At 41.0% G+C, this 18,725-nt stretch overlaps 1 protein-coding gene across 1 annotated transcript in view; it reads right to left on the bottom strand.

Annotated features, from left to right (window-relative positions):
• Positions 1 to 18,523, bottom strand: part of EFNB2 (ephrin B2) — a 43,770-nt gene extending 25,247 nt beyond the window's left edge. Inside the window, exon 1 of the mRNA XM_052664451.1 lies at positions 17,452 to 18,523. Within this exon, the coding sequence (XP_052520411.1) occupies positions 17,452 to 17,579 (128 nt within the window). The 5' untranslated portion in view covers positions 17,580 to 18,523. The remainder of the gene's footprint in view (positions 1 to 17,451) is intronic.
• Positions 18,524 to 18,725: the final 202 nt, after the last annotated feature.

The following is an 18,725-nucleotide window of genomic DNA, read 5'->3' as shown; positions in this document are numbered from 1 at the left end:
AAAATTTTTTTTTATCCAAACAGAAATATATTAAGGATGGATCGAGAGGTTTCCAGAGTCCTGCAGATGACTCTCAGGGAGGCTGCATTACATCCCTGGTTGCTTAGGATACTTACATGGCTCTTTGAGCAGTCAGGAGTAGTGACAGCGCCAGAGCCATTGCTTTCTGTAAAAAGCTAACTTCCTAACTTTCTGCTTCTCAAATATAAATTCTCACTACTGGGAAAGTTACATACCAATGCAGGTTCCTGTACCCCAACAGAAACGTAAAAAAAAAAAACAAAAACTCAGCTAGTTTCCTGACTCATTTGTTCTAGTAGCCAGATAAAATGACAGGGGCATTTGAACAATCTTATCCACAATTAGTAATAGCATTTTCTGTGAGAAAGCACAGGAAAGTAAAAGAAGTACAGTAAAAATGCTGTATGATGAAATTAATCCACTTTCTGTCTGGGAGTTTTGGATACAGAGGACATTTTTGCTGGCAGCCCCAAATTGGTGTATTGTGGGTGACACATGACATCTGTGCAAAGCCCATGGATGTGAAACCCTCCCACACACATCCAGCTAGTCATGCAGCTTAGCGAAAAACAGCAAAATACAGAGTTCTCAAAGCTTTTTAAAAATAAGTTATGCTTAGCTCAAAAAATCACATGCTGCAGTAAGTGGGAAAAAAATAACAGAAAAAAAGAAGGAGCACTCTCTTCCTCACTCCCATCAGTGCTATAGTAATTTTCAGCACTTTACTTTTTTTAAGGTCCTACAGTTCCTGGGCATTAATGTGTCCTAAGTGGTCCAAGTCCTAGAAAAGTTAAATTTGATTTTTTTTATTTAATTAAAAAATACAGTTTCAAACAGCTTTCTTAAGGACAGCACTTTCGTTGTATAGAAACACAGCACATTCACACAGGCTAAATATTAATGGAACTTTCCTTAATGATAACCATTCAAACCTGCCTAATTACATAATAGTAAATTCTTAATAAAATTAGAACTCTATCTGCCAAAAGATTTTTTTCACTGAGAATATTTGACTGTTCCTCACTAGACAACCATTTCCGAAGCTGCAAAAGCATCAACAGATTTTTTTTCAAAGAAATAAATTTTAGAAAGATTTTTTTAATAAACAGTGATGTAAAAAATATGTTGGCATACTCTTCATAACTTGTAAAATTTTATATATATATATATATACACACACACACACACATGCAAGACACTTATCTTTAACTATACCCTAGTAATTATTAAATAAATGCAGTTTTAGAGAGCATGTTACTACTTGTTGAGAGTCTCTTATATTTAACTGGGGAAACAGTGCCAAAATTCTGTTCTTTAATACCTTACCTGAACTAATCAGTGTAGGCGGTTAGTTTTAAATTAATATAACAAAAACAACCCTAGAAATGTGAACAATCAAGAGGCTTCTTAAAATACAGCCTGAAACCTTCTGTTGGGGAATCCTACCCACTTAGCTTTATGAAGTTTAACTACCAGTCTGACTTTAAAATTATTCATTGAAAAGTTTTATTCAGGAAATGTCATGAACACTAATAGCACAGTGTTAGTCCGTTAGTCCGTTACTTGTGCAAGTGCAAATGGAATACAGAATAGCATGTCACACACTGGTCTTTATTGTTTAAAAAGAATGGTTATTAATAGTTTGTGTATTCATCATCTGGCTTTTGAGAAAAAAAAAATAAAAATTAGATCTTGAACATCATTTTGTCTACAGGAAAAGAATTAAGCAAAGCAAAGCTCCTAACAGAGCTTCATGCAAAGCACATAAAAAGTTCTAGGAAAGGGTCCTAGTAATTTTAGTGATGTAGCAATGCCTAACCATAGCCAGCTGAATGAGCTGAAAATGTGTACTGATTCCTAAAGATTTGAACTGAAAAAAATCCAAAAACATAGACCAAAGTCCTCTATAAAATGAGTCTTTTGCTTCTTGCAGAGCTTTCATATTAGTTTCTGTCATATCCAGTATTACACATAAAGACACACCATGTGGATATAAGATATACACCCAGTTATAAACCCCAAATGCTTTTTTTCCAGATTCAAGTGATTGTATAGGACTGATCTCATGCCAGTTTAAATGGATTAAGCGAACAAGAATTCAATGAAAACAGGATCAGTAACTGCTATGGAACAGACAGAAAAACAGGCTTCATCAAAAAAGATTAATGTGGAGTCTTTGTCTCAAAACGAGTACGGAACTCAGTTAAAAAGAAAGGCACAACTCTTACATGAACTCTGCAAGAAAAATTACCATAGACTTAACACAGTAAAATGATAGAACTGGCTTTATACAGAGACTAACAAATGAAACTTTGAAAACACAAGAGGAAACACATCTAATATTATTAACATTCTTTTAAGTGAGTTTTGGAAGCTGCTTTTCTTTGCTAGAGCATATTATTAAATTATTTTAATACTATAAAAAGGCTTTTACAGAATATATTAAATAGGTATGTTGTTGAATTTCAATAAAATTTAAGAAGTTTAATCTGCTAACCTTTGTTTATATGCAACATTTTTCCAGGCAGTTAATGAAACTAAACCAATGGTTACTTGCATAAAAAGGAATTGAAGAATGGTAAACAAATATATTCACATCCCTTAGAATCTTTAATGTTAAACACCACATTACACAAAGCCAAATTATGAAATACAGTAGCACAGGTTTCTGAAGCTCCGGCTCTTGTGTTTCTCATTTCCATTGGAATGGAAGAGTCTCTACAGGGGGCTCAGCAGCTTCTGTAGTTAACTCCTGCAGAAAGCCCATAAATACACTGAAACAGTTCACTGAAACTGTAACTCAGCTCTATTCTGGGTTTTGCCGTACACCATTTTGCCCTTCCCCTTTTTTCACCTCCTCATGGCCCATCTTTTTTTACCTCCCCAGTAGCCCATCTTCTTTCAGGCCTCCTGAGAGAAAGTCTTGCAGTGCATTGAAAGAGGGAACACTCACGGATTTATTTTCTTTTAAACACCACCCTGGAGACAAAATGGTAAAAAAAAAAAAAAAAAAAAAAAAAAAGTGCCACCATTTTGTCTCTCAAGCAGCCACACAAATTGATGCCACTCTCTGTGCCTTTTCCTGAACCCTCATTGAAGTCAGTTGCAAAACATCCACTGACTCCACTAGGGCATGCTCATGTAACACACTCACAAATGAATGCTTAGCTTCCTGTACAAAAAGGAGTATTTAATGTGTTTACTCAAAATTCTAAACGGACAAAGAACAAAGCATGCATGAAATTTTAGTTGTTTCATTTAGCAATTCGTTATTCAACCCTTTGTAAAATACCACAGGAAAGCATTCAAAATACAGCAAATAATTTTTTATAGGCATAAGAATTTGCTGAGAGTGCATACACTTTTCTCCAAATAAGACTTTTTTTTTGCATGGATCTGCAAGATTTGACAGTCAAATTGTACCATCACATCACAGTCCTTAAGGCACAGAGCTTGCAGTGTATAGTGGAACACCCACGGACACAATGACTCTTCAAACACATTGGGAAATGCCTCCTTGAACGATGTGTCATGATAACCAAATAACTCCTGTGACTATTGCTGCTGCAGACATATATATGCTCACTTCTACTTTCCATTCAGTGTAAGAGTCACAAATCTAAAGCAGCCTTGCACTTGACAGAGCCCAATACCTGCAACTGTGGCAAGTCTGGTAATAACCATACCTACTTCTTCATTTCCCTATAGATGGAAGGTCACCTGGAGCCTGACACAAGATACATCTTTTTGGAGACTCTTCCATGCCTTGGGCCTTGCTGTACAGCTGAATTCCTGCTGTTCCTGCTGCCAGAGATGGGCTAGCTTTGCTGGAAAAACACCCTTTTCCTTGCCGCTTGGTTCTCACACACAGAGCAAAGCAAAAAAATAAAAATAAATACCACCTAGTTATATAAATAAAATCTTCAGATCATCTTGAGCTTTGCCTATCATCCCTTGACATAAATCCAGGCTGTAAAATTAATGTGCAGTTTTCCTCCTGTAAAAGGAAAGCACATTTTCCTCAGCCTTAAAAACTTCTCTGAGAGCAAACATCTATCTAGTTTTTTTTGTTTGTTTCTAGATTCTTTGGTTTTTTGTTTGTTTATTTTGTTGTTGTTGTTGCCTGTGGAACAGTCAGTCTATATCAAAGGGAAACAAGATCTGGGCTTTTTTTCATAAAGCAGTGCATACTTTAAGGCTTGTAACACTGAAAATTTATGCAATTTGATATTTTATCAATGATGGTGAAGGATTTTTTATTAGGTTTTATATTTAACTTTTCTACTTGATCTTCACATAAAGCACTATTATTACCAATTAACTTTTTGTATTACTGTGCATAAAGCAGTTACTGCTTTACTAGAAGCACATACAGTACTACAGAATCGTGATCTACTTACTAAATCAATGCTGGTTATCACCAAAGAACCCTAATGTGCTTCAGAACAGGCTGCTAATTAAGAGGAGAAAAAAAAGAAGAAAAAAAAAAAAAAAAAAGATGGATAAGACCAACATTTAACTTGTAAGTGTATTAAGTGTGTTGTAATATAATTTCATCAGCATTTACAAAAATATGAACCATCACAACAGTGCTGGACTTATTTAACTTCAATAAAGAGGGAATTACTCCTCAAATTGTTGCCTGCTATCTCTCACGTACAAGCATGCAGACACACAAACACACTCTCTCTTTTACTGCAGCTCAGCAGAAACATGCTTTCTACGGAGAGTTTAAAAACTGCAAGTGGCTGCACTGGAGAGCAGAAGCCACTCTGTATTAATGGCTTATTCTGAGGAATTTCTGAAAGAGAAAACACTCAGTAGGTGCATTGTAATTAGTTGCTCTTTCTAGTTACCTCTTGACAAATGATGCATGTGGGTCTGGATGGGAGCCCAACTCTTGACCCATGCCACCACTACACACTTCAGTACTTCAAGCAGAAACCTCTAGCCTCAGCACTCTTTTCATTTTGTTTTTCCAGAAAGGCAGCATTGGTAGTGCACAAAATGAGAACTAGACATGATTAGCAATGTTGGAATTCTTTCAGAAATGTTTCATATAGCTATGCCCTAAATATATCTGAGGGCAGCCTTCCGCCTTCAATTCCTTCCAAATATGTAGCATGTTTCAGGATTAGGTTAAAGGACAGAACATGGACACATAACCTCCGAGCACTGTTCCCACAATGCTTACAGATACACTTTTGCTATATTTGCGAGCTTTTCAAACAGAAAATATTCATATGATCATTATTCTAGATATAGAAGATTATAAGCCCGTTGAGAAATACAACTTTTACCACAAAAAAAAGCACCTTTTAAAAAATAAACATTTTTTGGATAGCACTTTACTGCCCCCTTTTGCACTTTAACATTAGAACAGGTTTCAACATATGCATGCTTTTATGAAACACTGTTAAGAAATAGGTTAAGACAACGGCACAGTGTTTATACAGTAAGAGATTATCAGGCACTGCTCTGGGGACATCGTCTACTTACCTGAACTGTAAACAAGTGAAACATCTAGCTTTCATTGTCCCTAATTTTCCATAGAAGACATCGGTAAAGGGTGGTTTAAATGACCATTTTCCATTTCAATCTACATGTACATAGGAAACGGAGAAAGAACTAGTGTTCATTAACACTAGTTGTCCTTCTGTCACAATTTTCTAAAGCACAGATCATCTGCAACTTGAATTTGGTTTTATTCAACAGGAAGAAAAGAATGACAAAGGGCTTTCTAGTCCGAGGCCATTCATGTGTTAGCAATCTCTTAACTGAAAGGATGGGTGTATCCTTCAGAAGAAAACTTCACAAACTGGCAGGCAAGGATATTTTCATGAAAGGTGAAGACAAGAAGCCTAGACATTCAAATACCCTGCAAGCCTACAGGCATAAACCCGTTCTGCAACTCCACACTGCAATTACAGTCAGTGCAGAATTCATGTGTGTCTGTGTGTGTCCACATATATCTACAAAAGATAATAAATCTATAGTCTAGTGGCCAGTTATTTACAAAATACTAATTCATTATGACAGAGCCAGAGGGGGACTCGTCCTACCCTCACCCTCGGCTTCCACTTGACAAAGTCCATGTGCTGCTGCGTACGCTTGTATTTAAACTTAATCCATTTTCCTCTGTCATCCTACAATTACAATACAAGTCACAATAATATTAAATTTCACTGCCTACAGCATTGCACAATTGAACCATTACTGTAATGAAAACTGACTCCCTTTGATATTAACACTGGTGTTTTCTCTCATTTGCTAGCCATGAAATACAGGAAGAGACCAATGTTGTTTTAATTAAAGAATTGTTGTTCAAAATATGCTACTGGGAATATTAAAGTAGTTCTTTACTCTCTCAGCAAAGATAATCAGGTATTTATATGGTTTGGGTTTTTGAAAAAAATAAAAGAAGTCTGTGCCATGGATTCAGCGTAACACAAAACCACTGCTCTACTTGTGCTCACAGAAGCAGGGCATGCCAAACCTAAGAATCACGGCGCTTTGTTGAAAAGATGCAGAGCAGTAGTTAGCATGGAACACAAAGTCAAACCAAACCATGTGTGCTTCTTACAGAAGTCACTGAAGTCTTTGCTGTTAGAAATCTAACAGAGACCAGCTGGCATTTGCCAAAAAAACACTTTTCAAGAAGAGCACTGTAAATCACAGGCTATGGATGGGAGAAATAAACAATGAAAACAGATTGTTCTATTGCTGAGCTGTTCTGCACTCTTCTCCACCATTTTTATTACAGAAACAAATCTTATGTCAGCCACAACACAGGGAAACAAACCAAGGTTTTTGGTCTTCCTCCTCTTGACTACAATTTGTTCACACCTGTACAGTCTTGTCCCAAGACATGCTTCAAGCAAAGTCTATAAAAGAGGGCAGGGACTGTCTTGTTTCTTGATGAGACATTAATTATCAGTGATGATATCTCAAATTCAAAGAAAAAAAAATTCAGCTGCTTTGCAGTTGTTAGAAAAGATATTACTGCATACCATTTGCCTGCATAAGGAAACAGTGGAAGCGGAACAAGTTGTTAAGTCGCAAAATTCAGGAAAAGCTAGGCCAAATCAACTACACCATCATAAGACAAAACAAATGCATTTTGGCAAACCTTTGCTTCGCAAAGATTTTCAGAATTTAGCTACAACTCTCTTTATCTCCCATATTGCATTCTTTTCCTATTTATTAAAAAAATACAGGTCTGGATGGGAAAAAATGACCTTGAGCAAAAAAAAAAAAAAAAAAAAAAACAACAAATGAAACACCTGCACCTCACATTAAGCCAGTGTAGGGATCCTATGTTAAATACCAACTTTTTTGAAGTTTGATTTGCAGAAGCAGAACAAAATATATTTGCTGCTGCCACTTCCAAGACAGCAGTAACATCTGAACTACTAAAAATCAGCTTTTGGTCCACTGCAGTGGTGAGCCTCTCAAATTAAGATAAACTGACTGTAGAATGGTTTATACACTCCTGCAAAGGTCCAGAGGTGTACTCATTACTAGACTGGAAATCCCTACCCAGCTGGAAAAGGGGGTTCACCAAGCAGCTGGAGACTGCAGGAGCCTCAGCCACTCCATTTGACTCCACTCACTGCTCTGCATTTGGCAAAGTTTTGTCACAGCCTCTAGCACAGGCAGGTTCAGAATAGCCATTTAGGAACCAATGGGTTACCTTTCAGGGGGTACACCTATACTGGTTTGGGGATCAGCAGATTTGTTCACAGCAAACAGTTGTCTGTAGAAATGCATTAGCATCACACTGAATTGCAAGCAAAAAGGACATAAAACTTGGTACTGGCAGAGCTACTGGTGCAGATACAGACCTGCTCAAGCTGTCCCAGAGAGCAAGAAGGATCACCACCGGCACGGCTGCCCTGACAGCTGGCAAGCTACATGGAAATTAAGAGTCATTCCAAGTGCAGACAGAGCTGTAGCTTCTGACATCACTTTCTGATAGAAAGAAATGTAATGAAGCTTCAGAGAGATGTGTATTTGTTCAACCCCAAAAAACCTTTTCACACTGGCTTTGGTTCAAGACAGCTCATGCTTAAATTCGTCCCGCTTCAGCAAAAATATTCAGCATTCAGCACATGCTCAACATGAGCTCTTCTGAATGAGGACAGTTTTCTGAGTCAAGCTCTAGGAGCACAGCTCAATCTTATTCACCTTGCTGTCATGCACTGAGAAGATTACAGTGAGCAATAAATTGGTAAGATCTTTTGTTTCTCTCCAAAAACAATGTGAAAACTGTCTGATAAAATAAAAATAAAAGGATCAATGACTACCACCAAAAATCACATATTTTAGAATATTTATCATGCAGACCAGGAGTCTTATCTTCCAACATGACCTGTTCAGCTAACCCATACATCTTGGAAACACAGAGGTAAAAAAAAAAAAAAAAAAAAAAAGAATTGAAAAAGCTAACAGCTAAGTGTTGTGCGGTGATTAAACTAAACTGCTTCTGAACTAAACTGAAATTAATTAAAAAAGCAACTTTATACGGACAGTGAATGCTAGGAGACTGCAAAACCTCCAAAGAAGTCAAGATGTGCCTCACTTCAAATCTACACTTTCATCCCACCAGGTATAGAAACCAACCACTGTTCAGGCAGCAGGTAAGCAGATGGAAACGACCAGCAAAACGAAAATGCAAAATGATGCACCTCTTGAAGAGTATGAACTGTAGTTATGTGTGCTTTCACCAGCACTTGGTGCATAGGTTCCTTAAACAAACTGCTTCAAACTTGCAGAACATCAAAAGCCAGATGGGCCTTCCTGAATGAATCCACAGGCAAGGAGCCAGGATTCCCGTCTACTGCAGAAATAGGCCTGGACTTGATTTGAGTCTTCTCAGTTCTGACAGCCTGGTGTCTGGCAGATCTCCCAGTTCAAAATAAAATAGCTTTCAATTGCAACTAGGCTTTAACTAATAATAATAATAAATTTTAAATCCCTCTTATTAGCTTTAACATGCACTTCCCTTTACAGAGCATTGTTCACTTTTCCCACCACTGTTTTTGGTATGGGTACCTAAGTAAATACACTGTTCAAATGAAAGCTAACAAAATAGTGAGAAGTAATTTACAGCACCACAGATTTTTCAGGCTAACATATCATTCCAGTATCTAACCTATCCTCCTGTGCAAGGTAAATCATATAATTTCTTGTTTTCATTGATGCACAAAACTTGTTTATTCTTCGAAGAGTACACAGTTCCAAATGCTACTACAGAGAGTTTTGGAAATTCTATTTTAGCCAATAATTGAGACATTTAAAAAAAAAAAAAAACTACAGGCAAAAAAGAAACTTATGCATATGCTCTACATCAGGAATGATTCACCTAGCAACATAATCCTCTATCAGCCTTTATCTTTTTTGGCTTGGGACCCATGTTTAATACCAGAAGAAAGCACAGACTATTACATCAAAGTTTAAATCAGCTGCATTATAATTATCATGCTGATACCGCAATAAACAGTGGGTGTTGGCTGGCCAGGATTGCCAAAAAAGATAGAGGTCCTGCCCTTATTCTCTGTATTTGACAATGTATATAATCACATCAAAGGAAAGTTCTCTGCATCAGAGCTGGCAGAAAAAAAAGGAACCTGGATGTTCTCTTCTTCAAGGAAAACGATGGATTTTGCTTGTTGCATGAAAATTCAAAATTTTGCCTATAATAATAATAGTAATTTTAAAAACCCAAACAATTATATTGTAGAGCCCTTGAAGGCAAATGTAATTCCGAAGTCACTGGAAATATTTTCATGGAGTTGAACAGGAGCTAGACAGAAGCCTTAAACATGCTTATCAGCTTAAAAGTGAAAATACAAAATCCTTAAAGACATATTCAAATATGGAATTTAAAATTATTGATTGTTATCCTGTATTTAAGTCTGCTTGAAGATTTTTGAGTATCTGGCTAGCCCTGAACATGTATTTATAACAAAAATAACAAAACCATCAACTAATTCAGGCTGAGACTGCAGACATTATTATTTTAAGGAATTTCTATGTGTGCTTTAGCAGTTCAGTTTCGAAGACCTAGTTTACTTGATGGCAGAGGAGCAATGGCAAAACTGTTTTTTGTTCTGCTTCTTGATTTTCATACTTGGCGTTCAGAAATAGACTGAGTGCAAATATGCTTGTTTTCTTACTGCCTCAATGCTTTTTTTACCCCTTCAATTAGGGAAACGAAGTGCAAGTTGCAAAACCTCCGTGTTTTAAGTGCATCTCTGAATTGACGTGCAATAGAATAGTGCAAACTGGTTCAGGAAAGTGAAACCTGCAGATTGTTTGGGACACAGCTCAGGCACCCCCAGCACAGGAGGCCCTCCACAAAGGATTACCTACTTCTTTCTGCGCCTTGCTGAACGGACTGAGTCTTATCTTGCACATTTCTGAAATGTGACATGACAGGCAGGTTCGAAAGCTAAATGTTGGATAATGGTTGGCAAACAAAGGACATCGGTTTTTGCATTATTTCTTTAATTACTTTAACCCTTGTTCTAACAGAAAGCATAAGGCCAGAGTAATTCAGCTTCTCTCTTTGTCATTTGCCTGCCATAAATATGCACCAGTCTGCATTTGAAAAGCTGAAGGAGGCCGCAAGCTTGCTGGACATTTATCATGCTCTGTTCCCTGTTAACAAGCAAATACTTTAGCTGAATGGCCCATTAGCAATCATTGTCAAATGCAGAATGCAAGGTGCTTGGATGTGACCGGCCTGTAAATTAGATGAGGGTGCCCCTGCGCTTTGGATAATTTCAGCAAATGAATTGGATCTTTTGATACAGATTTCTGAAGGTTAAGCTGCAAAAGAGGAAACATATCTGAGTACTTCAGACTTACGCCAATCTGTTCGGCTCCCTATATGCACTTGTTTATTTTTCGTTTGCTAAATCACATCGACATCAGCAGCTTGACAGTTTGGATTCTGGAGTTCCCTTTCCAGGCAGAATTGTGAAGCATTCCAGCTTACTATAGGGTAGGATAAGAATGATAAATTCACGCATGTAATTAACATCTTCATTTAAAAAAAAAAAAAAAAAAAAAAAAAAAAAAAAAAAAAACCTGAAAAAGTATCTAAGCCACTGCCAAACAAACAGCATGAATCCCATTTTGCCTAGCTCATCCGAGGCTTATTCTCACTAAAGAAAGACACAACTGTTATTGTAGGCTTGGTGCTTTTTTTCCCTTATGTCTAGACTGCCTAACAAATGCAGAGTACTTTCTTTTTCCCCTCAGTAGACAAATGAGCAGGCAATAAAGTAAATATTTCTCTTTCGAATGGTAACCCCGATTTGCAATGTAATGCTGACTTGAAGTTCTGGGCGTTTATGGTTGCTATTTGGGTAGAAAAGCAAGCCTTAACTACTTGGAAGGCACTTTATGAGAAAAGGCAAGAAAAAAAAACACACAAGCAGCTGCATGGGAGAGGTATTTTACTACCTTTGCAGCTGCAGATCGCTTAAAATAAATGACAAAGCAATGGCTATATTCTGCAGGCTGAACCAAGAAGCTGACAGCAAACTCATCCCAATGACTGGGGATGGGAGGGGGGGGGGGGGGGTGGAGATGCTTATCTCTGTTCATTTCTAGATTTCAGGCAGCCTTTCAGGAGTAAACACCACCTAGAGACTAAGCCAATCAATTCTGTTATCTGCAAGCTTTTCTGATAAATAGGAAAGAATGCTGTTTTTGGCTTCTATTTTTCCTACTACTTTTTTATTTTTGCACAAGAAATGCCTTCATATTACCCGGCTGAGGCAAGGACAACGCAGAGTGTTTGTGCTGCTCTCACGGAGTTTGGGATTGACAGCAAGGCCCAAAACACATCCGAAATCACAAGGTCTCTGTTTTTACGGGCAGATAACCCTAGCCCCACCTGTCCATGTGCAAGTGAACGAAGGCAGGCACATGGCTGCTGCCAGGCCAGGCCCCAAGGAACAAGGCTTTCCAAGCCTCATCACCACAGCCTGCCGCTTCAGCCAGCCCCTTCTCCAGATGGAGCAGCAAAATGAAATCTATCTTTACCATATTATACACCACCAATGAGCAAGAACTGAGCAGCTTTTCTTCGCTGCTTTACCCAGCCCGAGCCACAAGTAGGGCTTTCATACCTCCTAATCCCGCTCCCAAGTTCTGTGCGGCTCTCACATAATGCCCCGCAGCCCCAAGCAAGGCCCTTAGTCTCCAGCACCCCTTTCAGAGACGTGTCATTTCTAACATCAAGCTAATCTATATGTTGCCATGGCATCACCCTTTATCTGCCTTTGCATCTTATGAACTGCATGGATTTACCACATTATTTTTATCTGAAAGACAGAAAATGGTGGTTTTATTGCCATACAATCAGATTACTGCTGCTAGTTTCTCTATGCCTTTTTACCATACTTCAATCAAAAGGGATCAGTTTCTTTATACTCTGCCCTTGATTTACATTACATCTGTAAAGACCTAGTCTGGGTTGTAATCCCCTTATTAACTATGACCAGGGTTGATTTGCCTAAAAATAAAAGCAAATTGTGTCAGACCTTTTCACTTTGTTTTTGATTCGGAACTACAAAATGGATTACACTAAAGAAATCTTCAGAGTTCACACGGCCGGTATAGTGCTGAATTTAAAATGGGAATTAAACAAGTTAAACATGGGAGCTGTGTCAACGGTTTACATTTTCCATCATGGGAGAAAGGCTGAGCTGCGTTTGTCTTTGTGTTCCCCAGCTTTAAGGAGACAATGAAGCCACAGGAGTTTTTCCAAGCTCTTCTGACACCGTGGTCCCTTTGCCATCCTCCCTTCCTCTGCTTTCCAGGCAGCTCCCTCCCAAACTCCGCTCCCCCGCCACTCCCTTCCCCCCTCCACCCCCAGAACCGTGCTCTGCTTGAAAGTTTATAGTTCCATGGCACTGCATATTTTAATCAAAATATTTCAAGCAGTGTAACATTCCTATTTAAGTTTCCACAATGCCTCACAAAGAATGAGCTCATAAGCAAATCCATGTAGATTGTATGATAAATGACCTGAAAAACAGGTTCCTTTATGTCAGCAGTCAAGGCAGGCAGACATTAGGCTCACATGAATAACATTTTAATCACTACTTATTTTTTTTTTTCCCCCCTCAGAAGAACACTTTCTTCTCATTTGCAATAAGCAATTTCAAGTACTGCAGGTTGTGCGACAGAGGCAGACCAGATCCTTGAAGAAGCTGCTGTGCAGGCCTGCAAGGCCAGTATCTGTGCCAGAACATCACCACCATCACTTCAGGCCCTCCACCACCTTCCCACTGCAGGAATCTCGGATGAATCTGAGACCATCCTAAGTATCACACCTCAAGCAATGAAATCAGGAAGGAGGAAGGGAGAAAAAAAAAAAAAAAAAAAAGCGGGAAGGAGATGTTCTTGTGTGTGGGAAGACAGAACTTTGTGATTCTAGCTTGACTTTTAGTCACTGACTTTCTAAAGGCAATTACTTCATTAAACAAAGTGAAACAATACAGCACAGCTTACAGATAACATACTTTACAATAATTGCTATAAGTCATATAGCAATTATACTGCACATATGAAAGGCTGGAGAAAATAACCAAGTGAAAAAATTCGGCTGCCAGCTCATTCTAAATTCATTTTGCTAACTCACTTGTCTTAATACCTGGCTACAAACACCAGAGATATCAAATGGACTGGAGGCCACCACTCACTGCTTGTATTAGCGTGCCAAGTGTCAACAGCTATGTTTTGGGTACAATTTAGAAGCATGTGTTTAAATCGTTTTAGCCTTCCACTCCTGTTTCTTCAGCTTGAAGCTGCAATTGTTGAGGTTAGAAAGTGCACTCCCATGACATTCGACTCCCAAATAAATTCTTGTCTAGCAAGAGGCTACCAAACATGTTGTGAGATATCGTTTTAGCAAGCTCTTTGTGCTTCGTCGGGCTCACTTGTCCTGTGGAACAAGGACTGTCCATTACCTACAGTTTATCATCCTGACAAAATGTGAGGAATGTGGATGTGAAAGCACTAACAATTCCACCCCTGGTGCTTTCTCCTTTTTTCTCTCTATATTAAAACCGACAAGATTAACCCAAATGCAGACTGCAGAGCATAGTTCAAGGGGCTATTCAATCGGTAGTGAATGTGCATTTGTTTACCTACAAAAATAAGAATTTCAGATACAATGAGAAGCAGACTAGTCTATATGCCGCTGAACAGACCATTTAACAGGGTCATCAATTGTAGTTTATTTTATTGGTTTCTGACATCTGAGCATACATTCAGAGATGGACTGTGAAATATCCCATATATAATTGGTTATCAGAGATAGAGAAAAATAGCTATGTAATCTAACTTAATCAGTGTCAAATGCAGCAGTTCTGAGGATAAGCTACCACATGTTACCAAGGAGAACTGCTTCGCTCACCAACCTATGGCACGAAAGGCATAGCAACACTGAGACAGAAACAATGGGTTCTGAATGAGATTTCTCTGAGGTTTGACTGAAATGCACTCCACAGTGCTATGCTCCATCATACATTTCAGAGGCAGCACTCAGCGCCTGGGAGGTGTAACGGAGGAAATCTATACACGTTGTTTATCTTGGCAGAAACGGCAAAGGCAGAAAGTCCCCAATTAAAAACTACCAACAGGAATTAAATGTACAGAATACATTTTTTTCTCTGTACTTTCAATATCATGAAATCTACTGTTGTTCAAATGAGAAGTCTGTAACACCTACAAACGCATCTATAACAATGACACTTAGCCTCCCAAGCTATAAAGTCACAGGTATAATTATCCTGTGTGTGTCACTTAAATACACCTCCTGTGATTGGGCTGAGGCAGTGAAAGCAGAGCTCTGGGAAGGGAGAAAAGCAGGAGAGCAGGGCAGGGAAGTCTGTGTTCAAACAGCTACCGCATGCTCTCAATCCCTGCCACCTGCTAGAAATTACAACCTCTAAACTTCAGTGCAAAACCAATTCAGTTTGTATGTTCACCTTAACCTAAAATTTATTATTTCTTACTTTATATTAACCTGACTAATAACTTCTCCCAGCATTTAATTGCCTACCTGTTCGGCAGATTTATGCACTGAGGCTTTCAATGGAGTTAAATGCATAGCTTCCCTGAATAAATTAACCAGCACTAAAGATAGTTATTATTTTAAGCCTGGAAAGGAGCTTTATTATGCTATGCTGAGATCCATTCAGCAGCTTACTTCTCAAGCAGCTTGAATTCCCAGTGAAGACAACCTGTCTAAGGAGAAATTATTCAGTATCCTTCAGGCAAACAATTGTGACAAGAATTAGTAAGAAATCCTGCTCCAAGAAGTGGAACTGTCTCACCGGCAGCAATATCAGTAATGCATTTGTAAGCTTCCTCAAAGTAGAGGCCTCCGAGTGGCCTATAAATCACTAGCCCCAGCAATTGAAAAGAATAATTTTAATAGTGTACTTCTTCACTGTGGTGATTAAGCCTCAATGAATCACTCAAGAAAACTCAATTACATCAACAGCAGAACCTATTTTTAAGCATGCATGTAAGCTGAAAAAGTAATTAGATATTATCATTAGATCTACCGTTAACAACATTCAAGCCTTAAAAAAAAAAAATTAAAAAAAATCAAACATCTTAGAATCCGCCAAATGGAAACACAACTTATATGTGATAAAGGAAACGTATCCCTGGCTCTGTAAGGCGGGTTGAATTCAGCTGGTTTGGACATTTTCATTTCACTGGTGGCCGATAAAAGCTACCATGGTAAGTTGGAAAGGAAAAAAAAAAAAAAAAAAAAAAAAAAAAAAATGGAAAGCAGGTTGGAAACGGAACAGCTGCAAAGGCCGGAGCAGCGGCTGTTCTGTATTGGAAGAGTGACCTCTGTAGGAAAACACCGCGTACAGGGTTGAGGAAGCACAGCCTCCCCCTTCCTGCCTGGCTGCGCCCTGAGCACAGCAGGCCCACTCGTGCAGCGCAGCCCGGCCCACAGCAGCCACCATAGCGAGCTCAAAGTGCATGGTAAAGCCCGCCGCAAGCCGGGCGGTTGGCTTTATTCTCAGGTGTCCTGCCATATCTTTCCTCAAGCCAAATAAATGCTTTGGCTGCACGCAGCATGGAAGTGCAGAGTCAGAGACCAGAGCTAAACTTTGTTATCTTAACAGGCTTCCCACCTGGTGTATATGTGATGTGGTCATTTGTCACACAGTACTGGGAGTAAGAATGTAGCCGTGGGTAGTCTGCAGTGTTCCTGTCAGTCTCCCTTTTTTTTTTTTTTTTTTTAAAAAAAAAAAAAAGATTAGAAAACTTATCTGGAAAGAAGTCTCACAGCAAATATTTTACTTACTGCTGTTCTCTGCCAGTGTTTTTCAATGATTTTTTTTTCCTCCAATAGTGATGGGGAATGATGACAGCAAAGTGAGCCTACTTGGTCAACATAGGCTGCCACTTTGAGCCCAAACTTGGAAACCGTCCCCAAGTTTTCAGAGTCTGCCACCCACGCAGGATTAAACCCCAAATCCAGGAAATTCTCCTTTCTTTTCATTTCTGCACAACATTTCCTCAAAAAAGTCCCTCAGGAATACAGACGTGTACTCACTGGATTTAATGGGAAATTTAAAATTCAATTAATTCAGTGCATACGGTTTGCTTTTAAATACATATATCATTAAAGATGCAGTATGAGTTAGATGAAATTACTCCAACTCATTTCTGGTGGGAAGCTTCCTATTTCATTACAGACTTTCTCCCTAGCATGGAAAAACGTTGCTAAGGTGCTGCTCATCACCCAAGTTCAAAGGGATTCACCGCTGGAGAAAGCCAACTTTTACTTTGCATACGTCAAAAATGAAAGGGACAAAAGTTCTCTCATCCTGTAGACTCCTCCTCAGAAGAACGGCCCACTTTCCAAAAAGTTCCTGTTCCCTAAAGTATTCATTATTTCTTATGCTTAAGCTCTTGAAGGACATGCTCCTATTTTAAGGGTGTGCTTTGATAGCAAAGCTGTGGGAGTGCATGTATTTTTTTGCCTGGGTTTGTTAATGAAGAATGACACTAAATGGTTGTGTGATGGGTAATGCTTAGTTCATTACTCACTGCCATGTGCCTTGATACCATCAACTCCACAACCAAATTTAGCCCTGCTATAAGCAGATGGAGCTTCGCTGGGCTCAGCGGGCTGAGCGTGCATCTGCAGACGGAGAAGTTGAAGAGGATCACCCCGCAAGAAGAGGTTCCCTCCCACACCCCGGACAGGGGGGGACGGCCCCGCATGGTTCGGCTCAGGGCCACCGCCCCTCCCAGGTTCCCTCAGCCCCTCCTGGCAGAGCCAGACGACGGGGGTACCCCTCAACCCCGCTCCCTCCCGGCAGGGCCGAGCCCCCGTACCCCGTCCCCGGGCTGAGGAGGAGGGCTGCTACTTACTTGGGGTTGGAGGAATTCCAATAGATGGGGTCTAAAACGATGGACTTGGCCAGCGCAGTTCTCCATAAAACCATGAGGGCTCCCCAGCAGTACTTGCAGGCGGAGGCGTCGCGCCGCCGCGCTGCCATGGTGCCGACGGGCGGCCCCGAGTCCCCCGCCCGGCTCCCCCGCACCTGGCGGCGGGGGCTGCCGCTGTCCCCGGCCGCCGGGACGGGGCGAAAAGGCGAAAAGGACGCGCTGCGGCGGTTTGTCGGAGGCTGGGCGAGAATCGGCACCGATCTACTGAGTCATGTATGCCAGGCGCGCGTGGGCACTCCTTCCGCGGGGTAAAGATCCAGGCCACCTCCGGAGCGAAGACGGCAGGAACGAGCAACACCTCAGTCCTTTCTCCTGCTCGGGATTCCCCGACTGCCTCGGAAGATGCCACTCACACTGCCAACTCCCATTTGGATCCAGTGCGCCGTACACATTCACAGTGTCTAAGGCTCACGTGAAACGGAGTAGAAATAATAATAATAATAAAAACAATAATAAAAAGGCAGTGGGAGAAATCAAGAGGTTAGAGCACTGCCACGACTGAGGCTCCTCCCGCGGATCTCTCTCAACACTCCCCGCAGCGTGAGGTCCACACGGGTACCGGCCCGCGCTGCTCCGGGCGGCTCGGACGCAGCCGCGAGTCCATAAATCCACTCCTGGAGACGGCACCCGTGCTGCCGGGCAGGCGTATCCGCAACGCTCCGACCCCCGGGGGCTCCGCTGCTGTCCTTGGCGCCAGCACGGACCCCAGAGCAGGGCAAAGGATGATAGCAATAATTAAAAAACAACAAAAAATAATTAGAAGAAGAGGGGGTCGCGGCGTCAAAACCTCCTTTTCTCTCTCCCTTCCCAAGATCCGCAGTGCGCGCCGCGGCGGCGAGAGGAGGAGAGCCGTACGCGTAGCTCAGCGCGGAGAAGGCGGAAAAGAAGAAGAAGCGGCGCCAGCCGCCGCCGTTACCACCGCGGCGCCTTCAGCCGAGCCGCCGCCGCTGCGAGCGCTCCACTGCCACCGCGGCGAAGTCCCCGGCGCAGGAGCGCGGCCGGCGGCACAGCGCCGCCGTAGCCATATAAGCGCGGCCCCGCCGCCCCGTCGCCGCCGCTCATAGGGCCGCCGCCGGGCCGCCGCGCTGGTTGGGCGCCGCGCGTGTCACTTAGCGGCGGGGCCGCGGCGGGCGGGGCCGCGACGGGCCGGGCTCAGCGGGCAGGTAACACCCCCCCGGCCCAGCGGGCGGCCGACG

This window comes from Tympanuchus pallidicinctus, unplaced genomic scaffold, assembly GCF_026119805.1.
Source record: "Tympanuchus pallidicinctus isolate F22 unplaced genomic scaffold, pur_lepc_1.0 scaffold6, whole genome shotgun sequence".
Lineage (NCBI taxonomy): Eukaryota > Metazoa > Chordata > Aves > Galliformes > Phasianidae > Tympanuchus > Tympanuchus pallidicinctus.
This window is presented reverse-complemented; position numbering and strand designations above follow the sequence as displayed.